The sequence below is a fragment of the Erythrolamprus reginae genome, chromosome 13, assembly GCF_031021105.1.
Source record: "Erythrolamprus reginae isolate rEryReg1 chromosome 13, rEryReg1.hap1, whole genome shotgun sequence".
NCBI classification, from domain to species: Eukaryota; Metazoa; Chordata; class Lepidosauria; order Squamata; family Dipsadidae; genus Erythrolamprus; species Erythrolamprus reginae.
In genome coordinates, this window is record NC_091962.1 from 3,796,075 (window position 1) to 3,815,914 (window position 19,840).

The window sequence follows — 19,840 nt, forward strand, 5'->3', positions numbered from 1 at the left end:
TTTTGTAGCAGACTGAACTCAACTGTCTCTCAACTCGGGGGAAGAACTGGGCCCAAAGGGAACCCAAAGAAGGCGGAGGAAGTCCCGCGGCGGGGGCGGGGCTTCTGGAGAATGGGCGGGGCCTCCTCCCAGGTGAGCCCCGCTGCCACCTGCGGCCACTGCGGGTGAGATCGAAGGCCGGACATCGGTCGGGAGTGGCCGTTGGAGGGGGGGGATCGTGCGTTCTAGCCACCCTCGTTCTCTCTCTCCCTGGCCAGCTCCATGGGGCGCTCCGGGCTGGCCGTCCTGTCCCTCCTGGGCCTCTTCGGCGCCCTCCTGCTGTTGCCCCCGGCGGCCACGGTCCTCTCGGACGTGCGGCTGACGGACCCCCGGGTGAGGGCAGCCATCGTCTACGCCGTGGAGCAACACAACGAGGCGAAGAAGTACGGCGCCAACTATTTCAAAGGGCTGCGCCTTCGGAGGCCGCTGCTCTCGGTGGGTGTAATTGTGGCAGCCTGGTGGGATCCCTGGAGCAGCCGAACAATAGCAAGAGCGCTTAGATTTATACACCGCTTCACGGGGATTTAACTGAGTTAACACTACGCCGGTCAGGATTGAACTGCTGGCAGTCAGTAGAATTAGTCTGCAATCTAACCACGGGGGGGGGGGGGAAGGAATGGGGAGGGATGAATGAATGAAGGAAGGGAGGGAGGAAGGAAGGGAGGGAGGAAGAAAGGGAGGGAGGAAGAAAGGGGGGAGGGAGGAAGGAAGAAAGGGAGGGAAGGGACAGAGGAAGGAAGGAAGGGGAGGAAGGTAGGCAAGGAGGGAGAAAGGAATGAAAGGGAGGAATGAAGGAAGGGAGGGAGGGAGGAAGAAAGGGAGGGAGGGAGGGAGGAAGGGAGGGAGGTGACAGAGGAAGGGGAGGAAGGTAGGCAAGGAGGGAGAAAGGAATGAAAGGGAGGTAGAAAGGAAGGAAGAGAGGGAAGGAGGAAGGAAAGAAAGAAAGAAGGGAGGGAGGGAGAAATGGGACAGGAAGGAAGGAAGGGGAGGAAGGTAGGCAAGGAGGGAGAAAGGAATGAAAGGGAGGACTGAATGAAGGAAAGAAAGAAAGAAAGAAGGGAGGGAGAATTGGGACAGAGGAAGGAAGGGAGGAAGGTAGGCAAGGAGGGAGAAAGGAATGAAAGGGAGGAATGAAGGAAGGAAGGAAAGAAAGAAAGAAGGGAGGGAGAATTGGGACAGAGGAAGGAAGGGAGGAAGGTAGGCAAGGAGGGAGAAAGGAATGAAGGGGAGGAAGGAAGGAAGGAAAGAAAGAAAGAAGGGAGGGAGAATTGGGACAGAGGAAGGAAGGGAGGAAGGTAGGCAAGGAGGGAGAAAGGAATGAAGGGGAGGAATGAAGGAAGGAAGGAAAGAAAGAAAGAAAGAAGGGAGGGAGAATTGGGACAGAGGAAGGAAGGGAGGAATGTAGGCAAGGAGGGAGAAAGGAATGAAAGGGAGGAATGAATGAATGAATGGAGGGAGGGAGGGAGGGAGGGAAGAAGGGGAGGAAGGAATGGGAGGGAGGGAGGAAGGAAGGAAGGAAAAGGGAGGAAGGAAGGAAAGAATGGGAGGAAGAGAGGGAAGAAGGGAGGCTGGGATTGAGGAAGGGAGGGAGGAAGGAATGGCATGTAGACTTATACACCCCTTGACAGTACTTTACAGCCCCCTCTAAGGATGGAAAACTGTCAATGTTGAGCCAGTCAGGACGGAACTGCTGCACTGGTCAGCAGAAATCGTCTCCACTAGTTCATTCTGACCACTGTGTCTCCAAGGGGCTGAAGAGAGGGGTTTGGGGGTGCTGGAGGGAGCTTAGGGGCTGTTCTAGGGAAGGGACTGTTGTTACTGACATGGTTTCTGCTGGTTGTATCTGAGGGGGAAATCTTTCCTCTTGAACTGATGTCCTTGCTACTCTCAAGGCATAAAGTCCTTTCCGGGTTGTGACCAATGAAGCCGGTCAAGTTTTGTAATTAATTCAGAGGCCATGTGCTTATTTTTCAACCCAGGTGGACGCTTGGGAGAAACACCATCTTCTGGTGCTGATGGAGGAGACAGCATGTAGAAAGGAGCGTGGTAGGATACTAAGATTTCAGCAAATCCAGAGATGTGAGCAACTTCCAGTGAATCCCATGGTGAGATTGGAGGCCAGATTCCAATGACCTGTTTGAGGTTTAATGGACATATTAAATTCACTGATTTCCTGCCTTGCCACCACTGCAAAGGAGGTTTTAATTATTTTCATGGATGGCTTTGATATTTATTTATATTTATATTTATATTTATATTTATATTTATATTTATATTTATATTTATATTTATATTTATATTTATATTTATATTTATATTTATATTTATATTTATATTTATATTTATATTTATATTTATATTTATATTTATATTTATATTTATATTTATATTTATATTTATATTTATATTTATATTTATATTTATATTTATATTTACATTTACATTTACATTTACATTTACATTTACATTATATTTATATTTTTTATATTTATATTTATATTTATACTTATACTTATACTTATACTTATACTTATATTATTTATATTATTTATATTATTTATATTATTTATATTATTTATATTTATATTATTTATATTATTTATATTTATATTTACATTTACATTTATATTATTTATATTTATGTTTATATTTATATTTATATTTATATTTATATTTATATTTATATTTATATTTATATTTATATTTATTTATATTTATATTTATATTTATATTTATATTTATATTTATATTTATATTTATATTTACATTTACATTATATTTATATTTTTTATATTTATATTTATATTTATATTTATACTTATACTTATATTTATATTATTTATATTATTTATATTATTTATATTATTTATACTATTTATATTATTTATATTATTTATATTATTTATATTATTTATATTTATATTATTTATATTTATATTTACATTTACATTTACATTTATATTATTTATATTTATGTTTATGTTTATGTTTATGTTTATGTTTATATTTATATTTATATTTATATTTATATTTATATTTATATTTATATTTACATTTACATTTACATTTACATTTACATTTACATTTACATTTATATTATTTATATTTATATTTATGTTATTTATGTTATTTATGTTATTTATGTTATTTATGTTATTTATGTTATTTATGTTATTTATGTTTATGTTTATGTTTATGTTTATGTTTATGTTTATATTTATATTTATATTTATATTTATATTTATATTTATATTTATATTTATATTTATATTTATATTTATATTTATATTTATATTTATATTTATATTTATATTTACATTTACATTTACATTTACATTTACATTCACATTTACATTTACATTTACATTTACATTTACATTATATTTATATTTATATTTTTTATTTTTATTTTTATATTTATATTTATACTTATACTTATACTTATATTTATATTATTTATATTATTTATATTATTTATATTATTTATATTATTTATATTATTTATATTATTTATATTATTTATATTATTTATATTATTTATATTATTTATATTATTTATATTATTTATATTATTTACATTTACATTTATATTTATATTTACATTTATATTTGTTTGATTTTTATGCCGCCCTTCTCCTTAGACTCAGGGCGGCTTACACCATGTTAGCAAGGGCACTTTTGAACAGAGCCAGCAGCCTATTAGGGGTGACACGACATCAGTGTTTGCTATTAGAGGGACTGCCCCAAAGAAAACGGGGGTCCCCCTATTCTCCAAAGCACCTGAAGGCAGGACAAGAAACAACGGGTGGAAACACATGAAATAGTAGCATTGCTTTATAATGCCTTGATAAGGCCGCCGTTGGAATATTGGTTGACACAACATTAAAGAAGATATTGAGATTTTTCAAAGAGTTCAGAGAAGACAAAGAGGGTTCGGGGACTGGTGGCTAAAACACGCAAAGAATGTTTGCAGGAGTTAAGTAGGACCAACAGAGGCAGGATAGAAGTCTTCCAATACACTATTTGGAGGGGCTGTCCCAAAGAGGAAGGGGTCAACTTCATTTCCAAAGCACCGGAAGGCAAGGAACAATGGATGGAAACTAATGAAGGAGAGAAACAACCTAGAACTAAGGAGAAACTTCCTAAAAGTGAGAAAATTTAACCCTGGGACTGTTTTCCTCCAGAAGTTGTGGGAGCTCCATCACTATAAGATTTTATGAAAGGACAAACATTTGTCTGAAAGGGTTAAAGGTCTCTTGCTTGAACAGGAGGTTGGACTAGATCAGAGGTAGGCCAAATCGGATCTTTTATGACTTTTGGACTTCAACTGTCTTGGTTATGACCTATAAAGCCCTTCATGGCATCTGACCAGAATATCTCAGGGACCACCTTCTGCCACACGAATCCCAGCGACCAGTCAGGTGCCACAGAGTTGGCCTTCTCCGGGTCCCGTCGACTAAACAATGTCGTTTGGCGGGACCCAGGGAAGAGCCTTCTCTGTGGCGGCCCCGGCCCTCTGAACCAGCTCCCCCCCGGAGGTTAGAATTGCCCCCACCCTCCTTGCCTTTCATAAACTCCTTAAAACCCACCTCTGCCGTCAGGCATGGGGGAATTGAGACTTCTCCCCCAGGGCCTATACAGTTTATGAATGGTATGTTTGTGTGTATGTTTTGCTTTTTAATAATGGGTTTTTAATGACTTTTAATTATTAGATTTGTTATACAGTGTTCCCTCAATTTTCGTGGGGGGATGCCTTCCGAGACCGCCCGCCAAAGTCGAATTTCCGCGAAGTAGAGATGTGGAAGTAAATACACTATTTTTGTCCATGAACAGTATCACAGGCCTTCCCTTAACACTTTAAAGCCCTAAATTACAATTTCCGATTCCCTTAGCAACCATTTAGATTATTAGCTCACCATGTTTATTTATTAAAGTTTATTTAAAAAAATATTTATACAGGTGGACGAAAGTTTGGTGATGACATATGACATCATCGGGTGGGAAAAAACTGTGGTATAGGGGGGGTGGGAACCGCAAAGTATTTTTTAATTAATATTTTTTGAAAAAAACCGTGGTATAGACTTTTCGCGAAGTTCGAACCCGCGAAAATCGAGGGAACACTGTACATAGTTTTATTATTGTTGTGAGCTGCCCCGAGTCTACGGAGAGGGCGGCATACAAATCTAATAAATAATAATAATAATAATAATAATGATGATGATAATGATAATGATAATAATAATTTATATTTGTATGCCACCCCTCTCCCAAGACTGGGGGATTTTCCGAAAACAATTGAAAGAGCGGTTAAGGCTTATATGCCGCTCAAGGTACTTTGCAGCCCCTCTCTAAGCGGTTTGCAGAATCAGCCTCTTGCCCCCACTCAACAATTTGGGTCCTGATTTTATGGACCTTTGGAAGGATGGAAGGTTGAGTCTTCCTTGGGCCGGTCAGAATCAAATTGCTTTACAGTGGAAGGAAGGAAGGAAGGGAGGGAGGGAGGGAGGGAGGGAGGGAGGGAAGGAAGGAAGGAAGGGGAGGAAGGAGGGGAGGAAGGGAAGGAAGGGGAGGAAGGAGGGAGGAAGGAAGGAAGGGAGGAAGGAAGGAAGGAAGGGGAGGAAGGTGGAGGAGAGGAAGGAGGAAGGAAGGGGAGGAAGGAAGGAAGGGGAGGAAGGAAGGGGAGGAAGGAGGGAGGAAGGAAGGAAGAGAAGGAAGGAAGGAAGGGGAGGAAGGAAGGAAGGGAGGAAGGAAGGAAGGGGGAGGAAGGAAGGAAGGAAGGGGAAGGAAGGAAGGAAGGACAATAGAAGTAGCACTTATACTCAGTGAAGGGCTACCAAAATTTTTACTACCACACTGTGGGCCGTGGCTTATGTATTTTTCTTACAGTGCAAATTGGGTGCTCTGGGGTGGAGCTCTGTTTTCGCTACCCCATTGCATTCTCCCTTCCTGTCCTGGTGGTAGCCCAATCACGCTAGCTCAGGAATTCTGGGAGTGGAAGCCCACATGTCATAGAAGAACCAACTTGCCCAAGCCCTGGTCTAGATGATCTCCAAGTTCCCTTCCAACTCTGTTTTTTCCCTTACAGAGGATGAACTGTTACTTTAGGATTACACCGCAGATGGGCCTTTGCCAATGAAGTTAGAATTCACTCTCTGTGACTGACGTAGACCTCTTCTGCTGCAGAGTGTGTCCAGCCACCGAGCAGCAGTCATCTGGTGTGCAAGCTGGGTTCACACCAAGCGTTGCTGCTTCTGACGCACCTCAAGAATGTGCTGGTTTGCTTCAGCCCAAATCCACATCTTCTGAGCTTCTCCTGCACTTCTCTTTTCTATAAAGGTTCATCTTTGAGTTGAAATCAATATTTTGCCAATTCCGTTCACTGATCTTAATAAAGCTCTCCGCCTGATGTTTCCGCCTGGTGTCTTTTTCTTGTCCAAATCCCCGTCCAACCTTCAGGTTTTGACAAACACAACACAATGACACAAGGGCTTCTCCTTGAAAGCCTTTGCTTTGTCCAGCTGGTGGAAATGGGGGGGGGGGTTTCCGCTGGGCTTTTGCAGAACTCATTTCATTTGTTATGGGATGGCCTGGTCATTACCAATGAAGCCGATTGTAGAAACATAGAAGATTGATGCCAGAAAAAAGACCTCCTGGTCCATCTAGTCTGCCCTTATACTATTTCCTGTATTTTTATCTTAGGATGGATATAGGTTTATCCCAGGCATGTTTAAATTCAGTCACTGTGGATTGACCAACCAGGTCTGCTGGAAGTTTGTTCCTAGCATCTACTATTCTTTCAGTAAAATATTAATACGCGTATAAAATACGCTGTCTACATGGGGCTACCTTTGAAAAGTGTTCGGAAACTTCAGATCGTGCAGAATGCAGCTGCGAGAGCAATTATGGGCTTCTCTAAGTATGCCCATATTACTCCAACACTCCGCAGTCTGCATTGTTGCCGATCAGTTTCCGGTCACAATTCAAAGTGTTGGTTATGACCTATAAAGCCCTTCATGGCACCGGACCAGAATATCTTCGGGACCGCCTCCTGCCGCACGAATCCCAGCGACCGGTTAGGTCCCACAGAGTCCGCCTTCTTCGGGTCCCGTCGACTAAACAATGTCGTCTAGCGGGACCCAGGGGAAGAGCCTTCTCTGTGGGGGCCCCGACCCTCTGGAACCAGCTCCCCCCTGAGATTAGGATTGCCCCCACCCTCCTTGCCTTTCGTAAACTCCTTAAGACCCACCTCTGCCGTCAGGCATGGGGGAACTAAAACACCTCCCCCTTGCCCATGTTGTGTTGTTGATTGGTTGACTGTGTGCCTGTTTTTATATATATTGGGATTGTTTTAGGAAATGACTAATTTTAAATTGTAATTAGATTGGTGGGCATTGGATTTTTATTATGTACTGTTTTTTATTATTGTTGTGAACCGCCCCGAGTTTGCAGAGAGGGGCGGCATATAAATCCAATAAATCTAATCTAATCTAATTATTTTCTCACGTTGCTTCTGATCTCTCCCCCAGCTAACCTCAGATTGTGCCCCCTTGTCCTTGGGTTCACTTTCCTATTAAAAACACTTAGAAACATAGAAACATAGAAGATTGATGGCAGAAAAAAGACCTCATGGTCCATCTAGTCTGCCCTTATACTATTTCCTGTATTTTTATCTTAGGATGGATCTAGGTTTATCCCAGGCATGTTTAAATTCAGTCACTGTGGATTGACCAACCACGTCTGCTGGAAGTTTGTTCCAAGCATCTACTATTCTTTCAGTAAAATATTATTTTCTCACGTTGCTTCTGATCTCTCCCCCAGCTAACCTCAGATTGTGCCCCCTTGTCCTTGGGTTCACTTTCCTATTAAAAACACATAGAAACATAGAAGATTGACGGCAGAAAAAGACCTCATGGTCCATCTAGTCTGCCCTTACACTATTTCCTGTATTTTTAATCTTAGGATGGATATAGGTTTATCCCAGGCATGTTTAAATTCAGTTCCTGTGGATTTACCAACCTTAGAGTCAGGGCGGCTTACAACATGTTAGTAATAACACTTTTTAAAACAGAGCCAGTATATTGACCCCACAATCCGGGTCCTCATTTGACCCACCATTTGGGCAATCAAGGTCTGTTGCTGGAGAGGGTCTCCTGCTTGGGGGGGTCTTTTTGGGCAGGTCGAAGGGGGGTAGAAAGTCGGACTTGGGGTCTTCCTCAGCCTCCTGTTCTGGGGCTTTGGCTTCTGCTCAGGAAAGACACAAATAGCAGGAGCGCTGACGTCTTGTAGTAGGCCACGAGTAGCAACCTAACTCTCTCCTCCTTTCCCTTGGCCCCCATTTCATCTGAACCTCAACTAGGGGGAAGAATTGGGTGGAGGAGGCGGCTACCTGGGAAGGGGGGGGGGAACGGTCCAGCCAAAGGGGCGGAGCTTCTGGAGAATGGGCGTGGCCTCCACCCAGGTAAGCGAAAAGTGTCACCTGCTTCTCCTGCAGATTGAAGGCAAATTCATCGAGGTCGCTTTGTTCTCACGCCTGCCAGGGGTCTCCTCTCTTTCTCTCTCTCCAGCCCCATGGTGCACTCCCAGCTGCCTGTCACCTCCCTCCTTGGCCTCTTTGGCGCCCTCCTGATGCTGTTCCCGGAACTGCTGATGGGGATGTCCGCGAGTCCTTATGATGTGCGCGCTGTTGATCCAGCGACCCAAAAATCCCTGGTTTTGGCCGTGGAGCAATACAACAAGGACAGAAGTGACAGCGCCAACTACTTCTAGGCGTTGCGCGTTTCGAAGGTGTGTGTCTGGAGGTGGGGAGGATTTGCAGGGGTGGGGCAGCCTGTTGTATCCTTGGAGTAGCTAAAGGATTGTTCTGGAAACAATAGCAGCAGTGGTTAGACTTATATAGCACTTCACATGGTTTAACAGCCCTCTCCAAGCGGTTTACAGACTCGGCCTCTTGCACCTCAAAATCTGGGTCCTCCTTTTTACAAACCTCAGAGGGATGGAAGGCTGAGTCAATCGGAAGCCAGACAGGATCGAACTACTGGCAGTGGGCAGAATAAGTCTGCAATCTAACCATAGGGGGAGAGAGAGGGAGGGACATAGCAATAGCAGTTAGACTTATATACTGCTTGGCAAAAAAATGTGTTATTGCTAATAATAGTAATAGTAATAGTTTTTATTTTTATTTATTTTATTTATTCATTTGTCCAATACACAAATATATAGGAAGAAAAATAGACATGTAGTAATATATATAAGGGTAAAGTGAACTTAGAGGAGAGGATATATGAAAGAAAGAAAATATATATGATAAGTGAGAGAAAGGAAAGACAATTGGACAGGGGACGAAAGGCACACCAGTGCACTTATGTACGCCCCTTAATAGTAATAGTAATAGTAATAGTAATAGTAATAGTAATAGTAATAGTAATAGTAATAGTAATAGTAATAGTAATAGTAATAGTAATAGTAATAGTAATAATATTAATAATATAATATAATATTATTAATAATAATTTATTAGATTTGCATGCCGCCCCTCTCTGTGGACTCGGAGCAGCTCACAAAATAAAATATGTTGTAAGCCACCCTGAGTCTAAGGAGAAGGACGGCATAAAAAAAAAATCGAATAAATAAAATAAATACAGTATTTTACCCCAACAATCTGGGTCCTCATTTTACCGACCTGGGAAAGACGAAAGACTGAGTCAGTCAGGATCGAACTCCTGGCAGTTGGCAGAGTTCGCCTCCAATGCTGCCTTCTAATCACTGCATCACTAAGGCTCTCAATAGAAGGGTTTGAGGGTGCTGGAGGGATATTAGGGGGTGTTCTTGGGGAGGGATTGTCATCCTGGACTAAAATGAAACGACTTCTGCTCTTTGTATCTGATGTGGAAATCTCTCCTCTTGAACTGATGTTCCTGCTGTTCTCAAGGCATAAAGTCCTTTCCGGGTTGCAACTGATGAAGCCCATCATGTTTTGCAATTAATGAAAAGGACACGTACTTATTTTTTTTTTCCATCCAGAAAGTTACTCGGCGGGTACACCAACTTATTGTGGAGTTGGTGCAAACAAAATGTCGAAATAAGCCCGGTAAGATAAGAAAATATAAGAAGATCCAGAAATGTAAGCGACGTCGAGATAACCGGGTGAGATTGGACACCAAATTCTGATTATTGATTGGCGGTTTAATTGATCAATTAAATTAATAAATGAATTTATTTCCTGCCTTGTCTGAACTCGGCGGCCCCCTCTGCTAAATTAGGTTTTAATTGTTTTCATGGGCGACCTCAATTCAAAACTGCAAGAGAAGAAGCGATGGGTGGAAAGGCAAGAAATAGTACGGTAGCACTGCTTTATAATGCCTTGATAAGACCACCCTTGGAATATTATTATTATTATTATTATTATTATTATTATTGTTGTTGTTGTTGTTGTTGTTTTGTTATTGTTATTGTTATTGTTATTGTTGTTGTTGTTGTTATTATTATTATTATTATTATTATTATTATTATTACTACTATTATTATGTCAGTACAACACAGCAAATGAGATCACTATGCTGGATTTCGTATTTCATCACCAGTCGGGCACTTCCCAAGCACCTAGGACTGCGTGATGTAGCGGCGAATCATGTTTGCCGATCCCAGTAAAGCGGCCTTTTGCAATTGACAGATGGAGATTTTGTCAATTCCAATGGTTTTCAAATGTCCGCTGAGATCCTTTGGTACTGCGCCCAGCGTGCCAAGGACCACTGGGACCACTTTCACTGGCTTATGCCAGAGCCGTTGCAGCTCGATTTTTAGATCTTCGTATTTCACTGATTTCTCTAGCTGCTTCTCCTCAATTCTGCTGTCCCCTGGGATTGCGATGTCGATGATCCATACTTTCTTTTTCTCCACTAACACAATGTCTGGTGTGTTATGCTTCAGAATTCGGTCAGTCTGAAGTCGGAAGTCCCACAGTAGTTTTGCTTGCTCATTTTCGACCACTTTTTCGGGCTTATGGTCCCACCAGTTCTTTGCCACTTGTAAATGGTAGTTCCGGCGCAAGTTCTAGTGGATCATCTGTGCCACAGCATCATATCTATGCTTGTAGTCAGTCTGTGCGATCTTTTTGCAGCAGCTGAGTATGTGATCGATTGTTTCATCTGTTTCTTTACAGAGTCTGCACTTTGGATCGTCTGTTGATTTTTCAATTCTGGCTTTGACAGCATTTGTTCTAATGGCCTGTTCTTGTGTCGCCAGTATAATAATGTTGTTGTTGTTGTTGTTGTTGTTGTTGTTGTTGTTATTATTATTATTATTATTATTATTATTATTATTAAGATTTGTATGCCGCCCTTCTCCAAAAACTCGGGGCAGCTCACAGAATAAATATTGCATCCAGATTTGCTGGACACAATATTAAAAAAAGATATTGAGATTCTTTAAAGAGTACAGAGAAGAGCAACATTTAGGGGACGGGAGACAAAAAGTTACAAAGAACGGTTGCAGGAATTCAGTAGGACTAGGAAAGACGGGATAGCAGTCTTCCAATATTTGAGGGCTTCCCCGCAAGAGGAGGGGGTCAATTTATTTTCCAAAGCATCAGAAAGCAAGAGAAGGAACAACGGATGGAAACATATGAAGGAGAGAAGCAACTTAGAACTAAGCCAAAACTTCTTGGGGATATAGATTTTTTTATTTTTTTCTTCCATATCTTACAAAAATACAAATTCACATACCTTCAAATTAGAATACAATACAATGTAGTATCAACTGCCAAATTCTTAATCAAAATTCTCAATTATTTATCTGTTTGTTTTGGTATACATCATTGATCTTGTGCTACGTCCTAATTTTGTCATCTGGATTTCAAAGATTTATTTATTTATTTATTTATTGGATTTGTATGCCGCCCCTCTCCATGGACTCAGGGCGGCTAACAACAGTGATAAAAACAGAGTGTAAAAATCCAATACTAAAACAGCTAAAAACCCTTGTTATAAAACCAAACATACATACAAACAAACATACCTTGCATAAATTGTAGAAGCCTAGGGGGAAAGAACTAATCAACAACCATTAACTAAACAGCATACTTCAGCTACATCAAGGACCCCAGATGTTACCCCACTGACTCACCAGGAAGTTTCTACACAGCAGGCAATTGCTGAGCCATCAAACCACGCCCAGCCACCAGTATTTATAGAAGGAAGGCAGCTATGGAGCAGTGTTTCCCAACCTTTTTTGAGCCGCGGCGCATTATTCATGTTTTTAAAATTCTGGGGAACACTGAACGGGGGGGCGGGGGGGGCTAAAGAAAAGTTTGGACAAAAAAAATATCTCTTCCTCCATTTCACTCTATTTCTCCCTCCCTCTTTCTCTCTCTTCCTTCCTTCCCTTCTTTCTCTCCATCCCTCTTTCTTTCTTCCTCTCTTTTTTGCTCTCTTTCTCTCTCCCTCCTTCCCTCCCTCTATGTCTTTCCCTCTCCCTCCTTCCCCCCTTTCTTTCTCTCTCTCTCTCTTGCTTTCTTTCCCTCTCTTTCTCTTGCTTTCTTTCTCTCTCATTCTCTCTCCCCTACTTTTTCTCTCTCTCTCTTTCTCTCTCGTTCACCACGCCAGCAACAGAGAGAAAAAGAAAGAGCGAGAGAGAGCCGGAGAGAGAGTGGAGTGCGCAGCAGCCATCCTCGCCCTCCCAGACATCCCCAGCGCCCGGCCTCGCGCCGCCTCCCGTTAGCCCGGCCGACTTTTCCCTGCTGCCGTTTTCTCTTCATGGCGCAAAGCCACACAGTCCCGGACTCCCGGATCGCTCGCTTCTCTGGCCAGCGCGGCGCTTTCCTGGGCAGATGGCTTTGCTGACCAGAGAAGCGGGCGATCCGGGAGTCCGGGACTGTGTGGCTTTGCGCCATGAAGAGAAAACGGCAGCAGGGAAAAGTCGGCCGTTTTCTCTTCATGGCGCAAAGCCACACAGTCCCGGACTCCTGGATTGCTCGCCCCAAGGCAGGAGGCGGCAGCGGAGGAGAGTGGGCGGATCGCACCCCAAGGCTTGAGGCGGCGGCGGAGGAGGAGAGTGGGCAGATCGGGCGGGCAATGGGGCAGGGCGGAGAAGCCAGAGGCGCGTTTGGCCGGAGGCACCGTGGGGAGGCAGGGGCAGCCGCGGCTCCCTTTACTCCTACTGCCGCACCTCCCTGCCTCCTTTTTCCCGCCTTCCTTCTTTGGGGCCCAGCAGGAGAACGCCGGATACGGCGGTCCAGCACCGGCAGCGCCCCGCCCAGCTGGAGCTTCCTAGGGGCGCCGCGGCACACCTGACGGTGTCTCGCGGCACACTAGTGTGCCGCGGCACACCGGTTGGGAAACGCTGCTATAGAGGAGATACTCATAGTAAAATATATCTGAGAAATAATAGAAAAGAAGATATAGTAATAGAACATATCAATGAAAGAATAGAAGAAGAGATATAGGAATAGAAGAAAGGTATAGGAGAGCAATAGGACAGGGGACGGAAGGCACTCTAGTGCACTTGTACTTGCCCCTTACTGACCTCTTAGGAATCTGGATAGGTCAACCGTAGATAAACTAAGGGTAAAGTGTTGGGGGTTTGGGGATGACACTATGGAGTCCGGTAATAAGTTCCACGCTTCGACAACTCGGTTACTGAAGTCATATGTTTTACAGTCAAGTTTGGAGCGGTTAATATTAAGTTTAAATCTGTTGTGTGCTCTTGTGTTGTTGTGGTTGAAGCTGAAGTAGTCGCCGACAGGCAGACATTGCAGCATATGATCTTGTGGGCAATACTTAGATCTTGTCTTAGTTCTAAACTTTCTAGGCCCAGGATTGAAAGTCTAGTCTCATAGGGTCTTCTATTTCGAGTGGAGGAGTGAAGGGCTCTTCTGGTGAAGTACCTTTGGACATTTTCAAGGGCGTTAATGTCTGAGATGCGATATGGGTTCCAAACAGATGAGCTGTATTCGAGGATGGGTCTGGCAAAAGTTTTGTAAGCTCTGGTAAGCAGTGTGAGATTGCCAGAGCAGAAATTGTGTGTCAAAATTATTTTGCTGGACAGTCGTCTTTTTAAAGAATTTGAAGATATTTTTTTCCCTTTAGCCAGTGATACCATTTGTCCCTGGCTCTGTAGAATTCCGAATCATCCCTATTTTGTAATTCCATGGTTAATTTTGACATTTCAGCAGCTTCTATGACTTTAGTTAAGAGGTTTAAGGGGGTTGGACTTATTTTACGTTTCCAGGATTATGCATATAAGATTCTGGCAGCACTTAAAACATGGATTATGATATAAAAATTTTCTTTTTAATACAGTGATCCCTCGAGTTTCGCGATCTCGATCTTCGCGAAACGCTATATCGCGATTTTAAAAAAATATTAATTTAAAAAAAAAACACTTCCGCGTTTGGCTTCGGGACTCAGCTCGGAAGCGGCGCGGCTGTTTTAAAAGGTCGCAGCCGGCCTGGGGGGCTTCCCAGCACCCCCCCGAACCCCCAACCTGGGTCTTCCCGGCCGCCCACGCAAAGGGGAAACCCCGGCTCCTCGCTGATGCCCGCCGCTCGCCTGCCCGCCAGCAAGAGGGGGAAGACCCAGGGAAGATTCCTTCGGCCGCCCAGCAGCTGATCTGCTCGGTAGCGCAGCAGCAGCGAGGAGCCGAATCGGGGTTTCCCCTTTGCGTGGGCGGCGGGGAACGCAAACTCCACCATCTACGCATGCGCGGCCATAGAAAAAAAAGGGCGCGCATGCGCAGATGGTGTTTTTACTTCCGCAACCCTACATCGCGAAAAATCGATTATCGCGAGGGGTCTTGGAACGGAACCCTCGCGATAATAGAGGGATCACTGTACTTTGTCTGGGGATTCCTAATAGGAAAAGCTCCGGTTTTATTTGAATATTTAGGCCAGCGATCTGGTCTAACGTATTTTTAACTTTTTGCCAATATTTCTTAGCAATCTCAGATTATCTCAGGGACCGCCTTCTGCTGCACGAATCCCAGCGACCAGTTAGGTCCCATGGAGTGGGCCTTCTCTGGGTCCTGTCAACTAAACAATGTCGTTTGGCGGGACCCAAGGGAACAGCCTTCTCTGTGGCGGCCCTGGCCCTTTGGAACCAACTCCCCCCAGAGATTAGAATTGCCCCCACCCTCCTCACCTTTCGTAGGCTTCTTAAAACCCACCTCTGCCATCAGGCATGAGAGAACTGAGATATTCTTTCCCCTTGGGCCTTTACAATTTACGCATGGTATGTCTGTATGTATGTTTGGTTTTTATAATACATTTTTTTAAAGTTATTTTAGTATTGGATTGGATTGTTACATGCTGTTTTTATCATTGTTGTTAGCCGCCCTGAGTCTACGGAGAGAGGCGGCATACAAATCCAATAAATCAATAAATAAAATAAATCTCACATGTCCATCAGACATGGTAATATGTTTCACTTCTCTTCATACAACCAGGGAAAAAATATCATATGGTTCATATCATACTTTAAATCTAATTATAGCACCTTGGTAAAAAAAACCCTAGACACACAGAAAACCCTAGGAGAAACCCCACTTAGCAGTAGTGACTGCGAAAGAGATCTTGGAGTCTTGGTAGATAATCAACTAAACATGAGCCAGCAATGTGCAGCAGCGGCCAAAAAAGCCAACACTATCCTAAGCTGCATCAACAGAGGGATACACTCCAAGACCAGGGAAGTATTAATACCACTCTACTACGCCCTGGTCAGGCCACATCTGGAGTACTGCATCCAGTTCTGGTCACCACACTTCAAAAGAGACATTGAAACTCTGGAGAAGGTGCAGGAAAGAGCAACCAAAATGGTTAGGGGACTTGAAACCAAGACTTAGCTCTGTGGTCTGAAGCATAGTATGTCCTCAATTGCTAAGCTGGAAAGCCTTTGGTGGATGGGCGACTACATGCTAGGGCCGGACAGCTTGCACGGAGTGTCACAAAGAGGATACTCCCCTTCCACCTTTGCGTGGAACTCATTACCGGACTCCATAGTGTCATCCCCAAACCCCCAACACTTTACCCTTAGATTATCTACGGTTGACCTATCCAGATTCCTAAGAGGTCAGTAAGGGGCGAGTACAAGTGCACTAGAGTTCCTTCCGTCCCCTGTCCTATTGCTCTCCTATATCTCCTATACCTTTCTTCTATTCCTATATCTCTTCTTCTATTCTTTCATTGATATGTTCTATTACTCTATCTTCTTTTCTATTCTTTCTTAGATATATTTTACTATGAGCATCTCCTCTATAACCTTCATCATGTATTTTACTATGTGTATATAGATATATGCCCACTAAAACCCTAATTGTGCATTGGACAAAATAATAAATAGATAGATAGATAGATAGATAGATAGATAGATAGATAGATAGATAGATAGATAGATAGATAGATAGATTGCGGGAACTGGGCATGGATAGCCTAGAGAAAAGAAGAGCTGGGGGGGACATGATAGCTGTATATAGGTATATGATGGGTTGCCACAGAGAGGAGGGGGCCACTCTATTCTCCAGAGCACCAGAGGGCCAGACGAGGAACAACGGCTGGAAGCTGACCAAGGAGAGATTCAACCTCGAAGTAAGGAAGAACTTCCTGACGGTCAGAGCGATCAGCCAGTGGAACAACCTGCCTGCGGAGGTTGTGAACTCCCCAACTCTGGACACTTTCAAGAGGAGATTGGACTGCCATTTGGCTGGGGTGCTTTAGGATTCCTGCTCAGGCAGGGGGTTGGACTTGATGACCTGCATGGTCCCTTTCAACTCTAACAATAAATAAATAAAATAGCAATACAGGGAGAGAGAAAAAAAGTTACTATTCAGAATTTAAATTATATTATCTTCTTTCTAAGCAGAAACTTCTTAACGGTGACAAAAATTAACCCTGGGATTGTTTTTCTCCAAAAGTCGTGGGACCTCCATCACTAGAAGATTTTATAGAGATACAACAAACGTTTATCTGATATGGTACAGGGTGTCCTTCTTGAGCAGTGGTTTGTTTGTTTGTTTGTTTGTTTATTTATTTATTTATTTATTATTTATTTACTTACTTACTTACTTACTTACTTATTTACTTACTTATTTACTTATTTACTTATTTACTTATTTACTTATTTACTTATTTACTTATTTACTTATTTACTTATTTACTTATTTACTTACTTACTTACTTACTTACTTATTGGATTTGTATGCTGCCCCTCTCCGAAGACTCGGGGCGGCTAACAGCAATAACAACACATCATACAATAATAATCCAATACTAAAAACAATTAAAAACCCATTGTTATAAAAACCAAACATACATACAGACATACCATGCATAAAATTGTAAAAGCCTAGGTGGGGAAAGTATCTCAATTCCCCCATGGCTGGCGGCAGAGGTGGGTTTTAAGTAGCTTACAAAAGGCAAGGAGGGTGGGGGCAATTCTAATCTCTGGGGGGAGTTGGTTCCAGAGGGCCGGGGCCGCCACAGAGAAGGCTCTTTATTATTTATTTATTTATTTATTAATCAGATTTGTATGCCGCCCCTCTCCGCAGACTCGGGGCGGCTAACAGCAATAATAATACAATGTAAACAAATCTAATATTTAAGTTAATTTAAAACCCCAATTTAAAAACCAATCATACATACTAACATACCATGCATAAACTTTTATAAGCCCAGGGGGAGGGAAAGTCTCAATTCCCCCATGACTGACGACAGAGGTGAGTTTTAAGGAGCTTACGAAAGGCACGGAGGGTGGGAGCAATTCTAATCTTTGGGGGGAGTTGGTTCCAGAGGGTTGGGGCCGCCACAGAGAAGGCTCTTCCCCTGGGTCCCGCCAAGCGGCATTGTTTAGTTGACGGGACCCGGAGAAGACCCACTCTGTGGGACCGAACTGGTCGCTGGGATTCGTGCAGCAGAAGGCGGTCCTTGAGTTTGGACTAGATGATCTCTAAGGCCTCTTCCAACACTCTCTTTTTTCTCTCTCATTCTCTTCCAGAAAACAATCTGCTACTTTAAAGTTTCCCGGAAACCTTTGCATTTGCGAGTCACCCTCTGTACCCCCTCTTGAACACTGAAGGACCAATGCTAAGGACTCTGAGTGTGTCCAGCAGCCGAGCAACCTCTGGTGTGCAAGCTGGATTCACACCAAGCTTTGATTCTTCTGCCACAAATCAAGAATGAGACGGTTTGCTTCAGCCCAAATTCACACCTTCTGCGTTTCTGAAATGGTTCCTTGACATCCAGGGAGATTTTCTTCCTGCACTTCTCTTTTCTATAATTTTCGTCTTTGATACCAATCAATATTTTGCCAATTCTGTTCATTAATCTTAATAAAGCTGTTCTGTCGAGCTCTCTGGTAGAATCCTCCCCAAAATGCACAGATACAATTTCAGACACACACACACGTTTGAAAATTCAAAACAATGTTCTTTATACCGAAAAATGCAAATAAACCAAGCCCTCTTTTTGTATAGCACTCGTCTCCAAACAAATTGGTAATTTGTACAAGTCCCTGATCAGTTCTGTGATACTTAGCTTGCAGCTGTGAGGCAATTCACAGACTTTCTTCTTTCACAAAGTGACACACACTTTGCCCTGGTTTAGTTTCAAAGCGGGGAAAAATCAGCACACAAAGATCAAGGTTAGCAAAGCAGTTACGAAACACAAGGATCAGATAATCCTCCACAATGGCCAAACCCACAGGCTGCTATTTATAGCAGCCTCACTAATTACCACAGCCCCATCCAACCACAGGTGGCCTCATTTTCTTTGATAATAATCTCTCAGTTGTTGTTGCCTATGCATCGCTCTCCGCATGCCTGGCTGTATCATTAACTCTTGTTCTGAATCCAAGGAGGAGCTAGATAATTGATCTCCTTCTGAGCTGTCTGCCCCACTCTCCTCCTCCCCTTCACTCATGTCTTCTTGGTCAGAGGAGCCTTCATCAGCAGACTCCACCGGGGGCAAAACAGGCCTGCAGCATGTGGATGTTTCCCCCACATCCACAGTCCTTGGGGCAGGAGCTTGGCCAGAGCCAACCACAACAAAAGCTATCCGCACAATGTTTCCACCTTGTGTCCTTTTCCTGTCTAAATCCCATCCAACCTTCAGGCTTTAAGACCACCGTGCTTTGCTTTGTCCTGCTGGGGGAAATGGACAATAGATTGTACAACAGATTGTACATAAATGGCGAAGAGGTAGAGACGGTTGGCAGCTTTAAATTTCTGGGTATTTATATCTCAGAGGACCTCTCATAGACTATGATAAGTAGAGGAATCTATTTATATGCATGCCTACGTCTCTACCAGCTAGGTTTATTGATATGTTCATAAATGCAAATATTTACTACACATCTCTCTTATTTAATATACTTATTTTACTCTCTTGAATCGAACGCATTGCACATAGATTTGTAAACAAGAAATACAATGAAACGGGTTACGATCTGCAAAGGACCGTTGTGATGTATATCGATTTTTTATTTTGTAGAAAACAATAAACTTTTTTTAAAAAAGGAAACAGATTAACCGAAGGGACATTGTAGGTCATCTAGACCAGTGTTTCCCAACCTTGGCAACTTGAAGATATTTGGACTTCAACTCCCAGAATTCCCCAGCCAGCGAATGGTCTAGACATTCCATAGGTTTCATAGAAACATAGAAACATAGAAGACTGACGGCAGAAAAAGACCTCATGATCCATCTAGTCTGCCCTTATACTATTTTTTGTATTTTATCTTAGGATGGCATAACACACCCGACATCCTGATTGTGGAGAAAAAGAAAGTATGGATCATCAACATCGCAATCCCAGGAGACA

General features: G+C 42.7%; 1 protein-coding gene across 1 annotated transcript; it reads left to right on the forward strand.

Annotated features, from left to right (window-relative positions):
* The first annotated feature begins 127 nt into the window (after positions 1-127).
* Positions 128-6,439, forward strand: LOC139175276 (cystatin-1-like). The gene is made up of 3 exons (XM_070766285.1): positions 128-474; positions 2,019-2,144; positions 6,125-6,439. The coding sequence occupies exons 1-3, from the start codon at positions 262-264 to the stop codon at positions 6,173-6,175; spliced, it is 390 nt and encodes a 129-aa protein (XP_070622386.1). The 5' UTR covers positions 128-261; the 3' UTR covers positions 6,176-6,439.
* The last annotated feature ends 13,401 nt before the right edge of the window (positions 6,440-19,840 follow it).

What these genes read in the sequence shown, in the direction of transcription:
- LOC139175276 (XM_070766285.1), top strand. Translation starts at nt 262, where the DNA reads ATGGGGCGCTCCGGGCTGGCCGTCCTGTCCCTCCTGGGCCTCTTCGGC. An exon ending in TTCGGAGGCCGCTGCTCTCG is followed by an intron (nt 475 to 2,018) that starts GTGGGTGTAATT and finishes TTTTCAACCCAG; the next exon opens with GTGGACGCTTGGGAGAAACA. An exon ending in AACTTCCAGTGAATCCCATG is followed by an intron (nt 2,145 to 6,124) that starts GTGAGATTGGAG and finishes TTTCCCTTACAG; the next exon opens with AGGATGAACTGTTACTTTAG.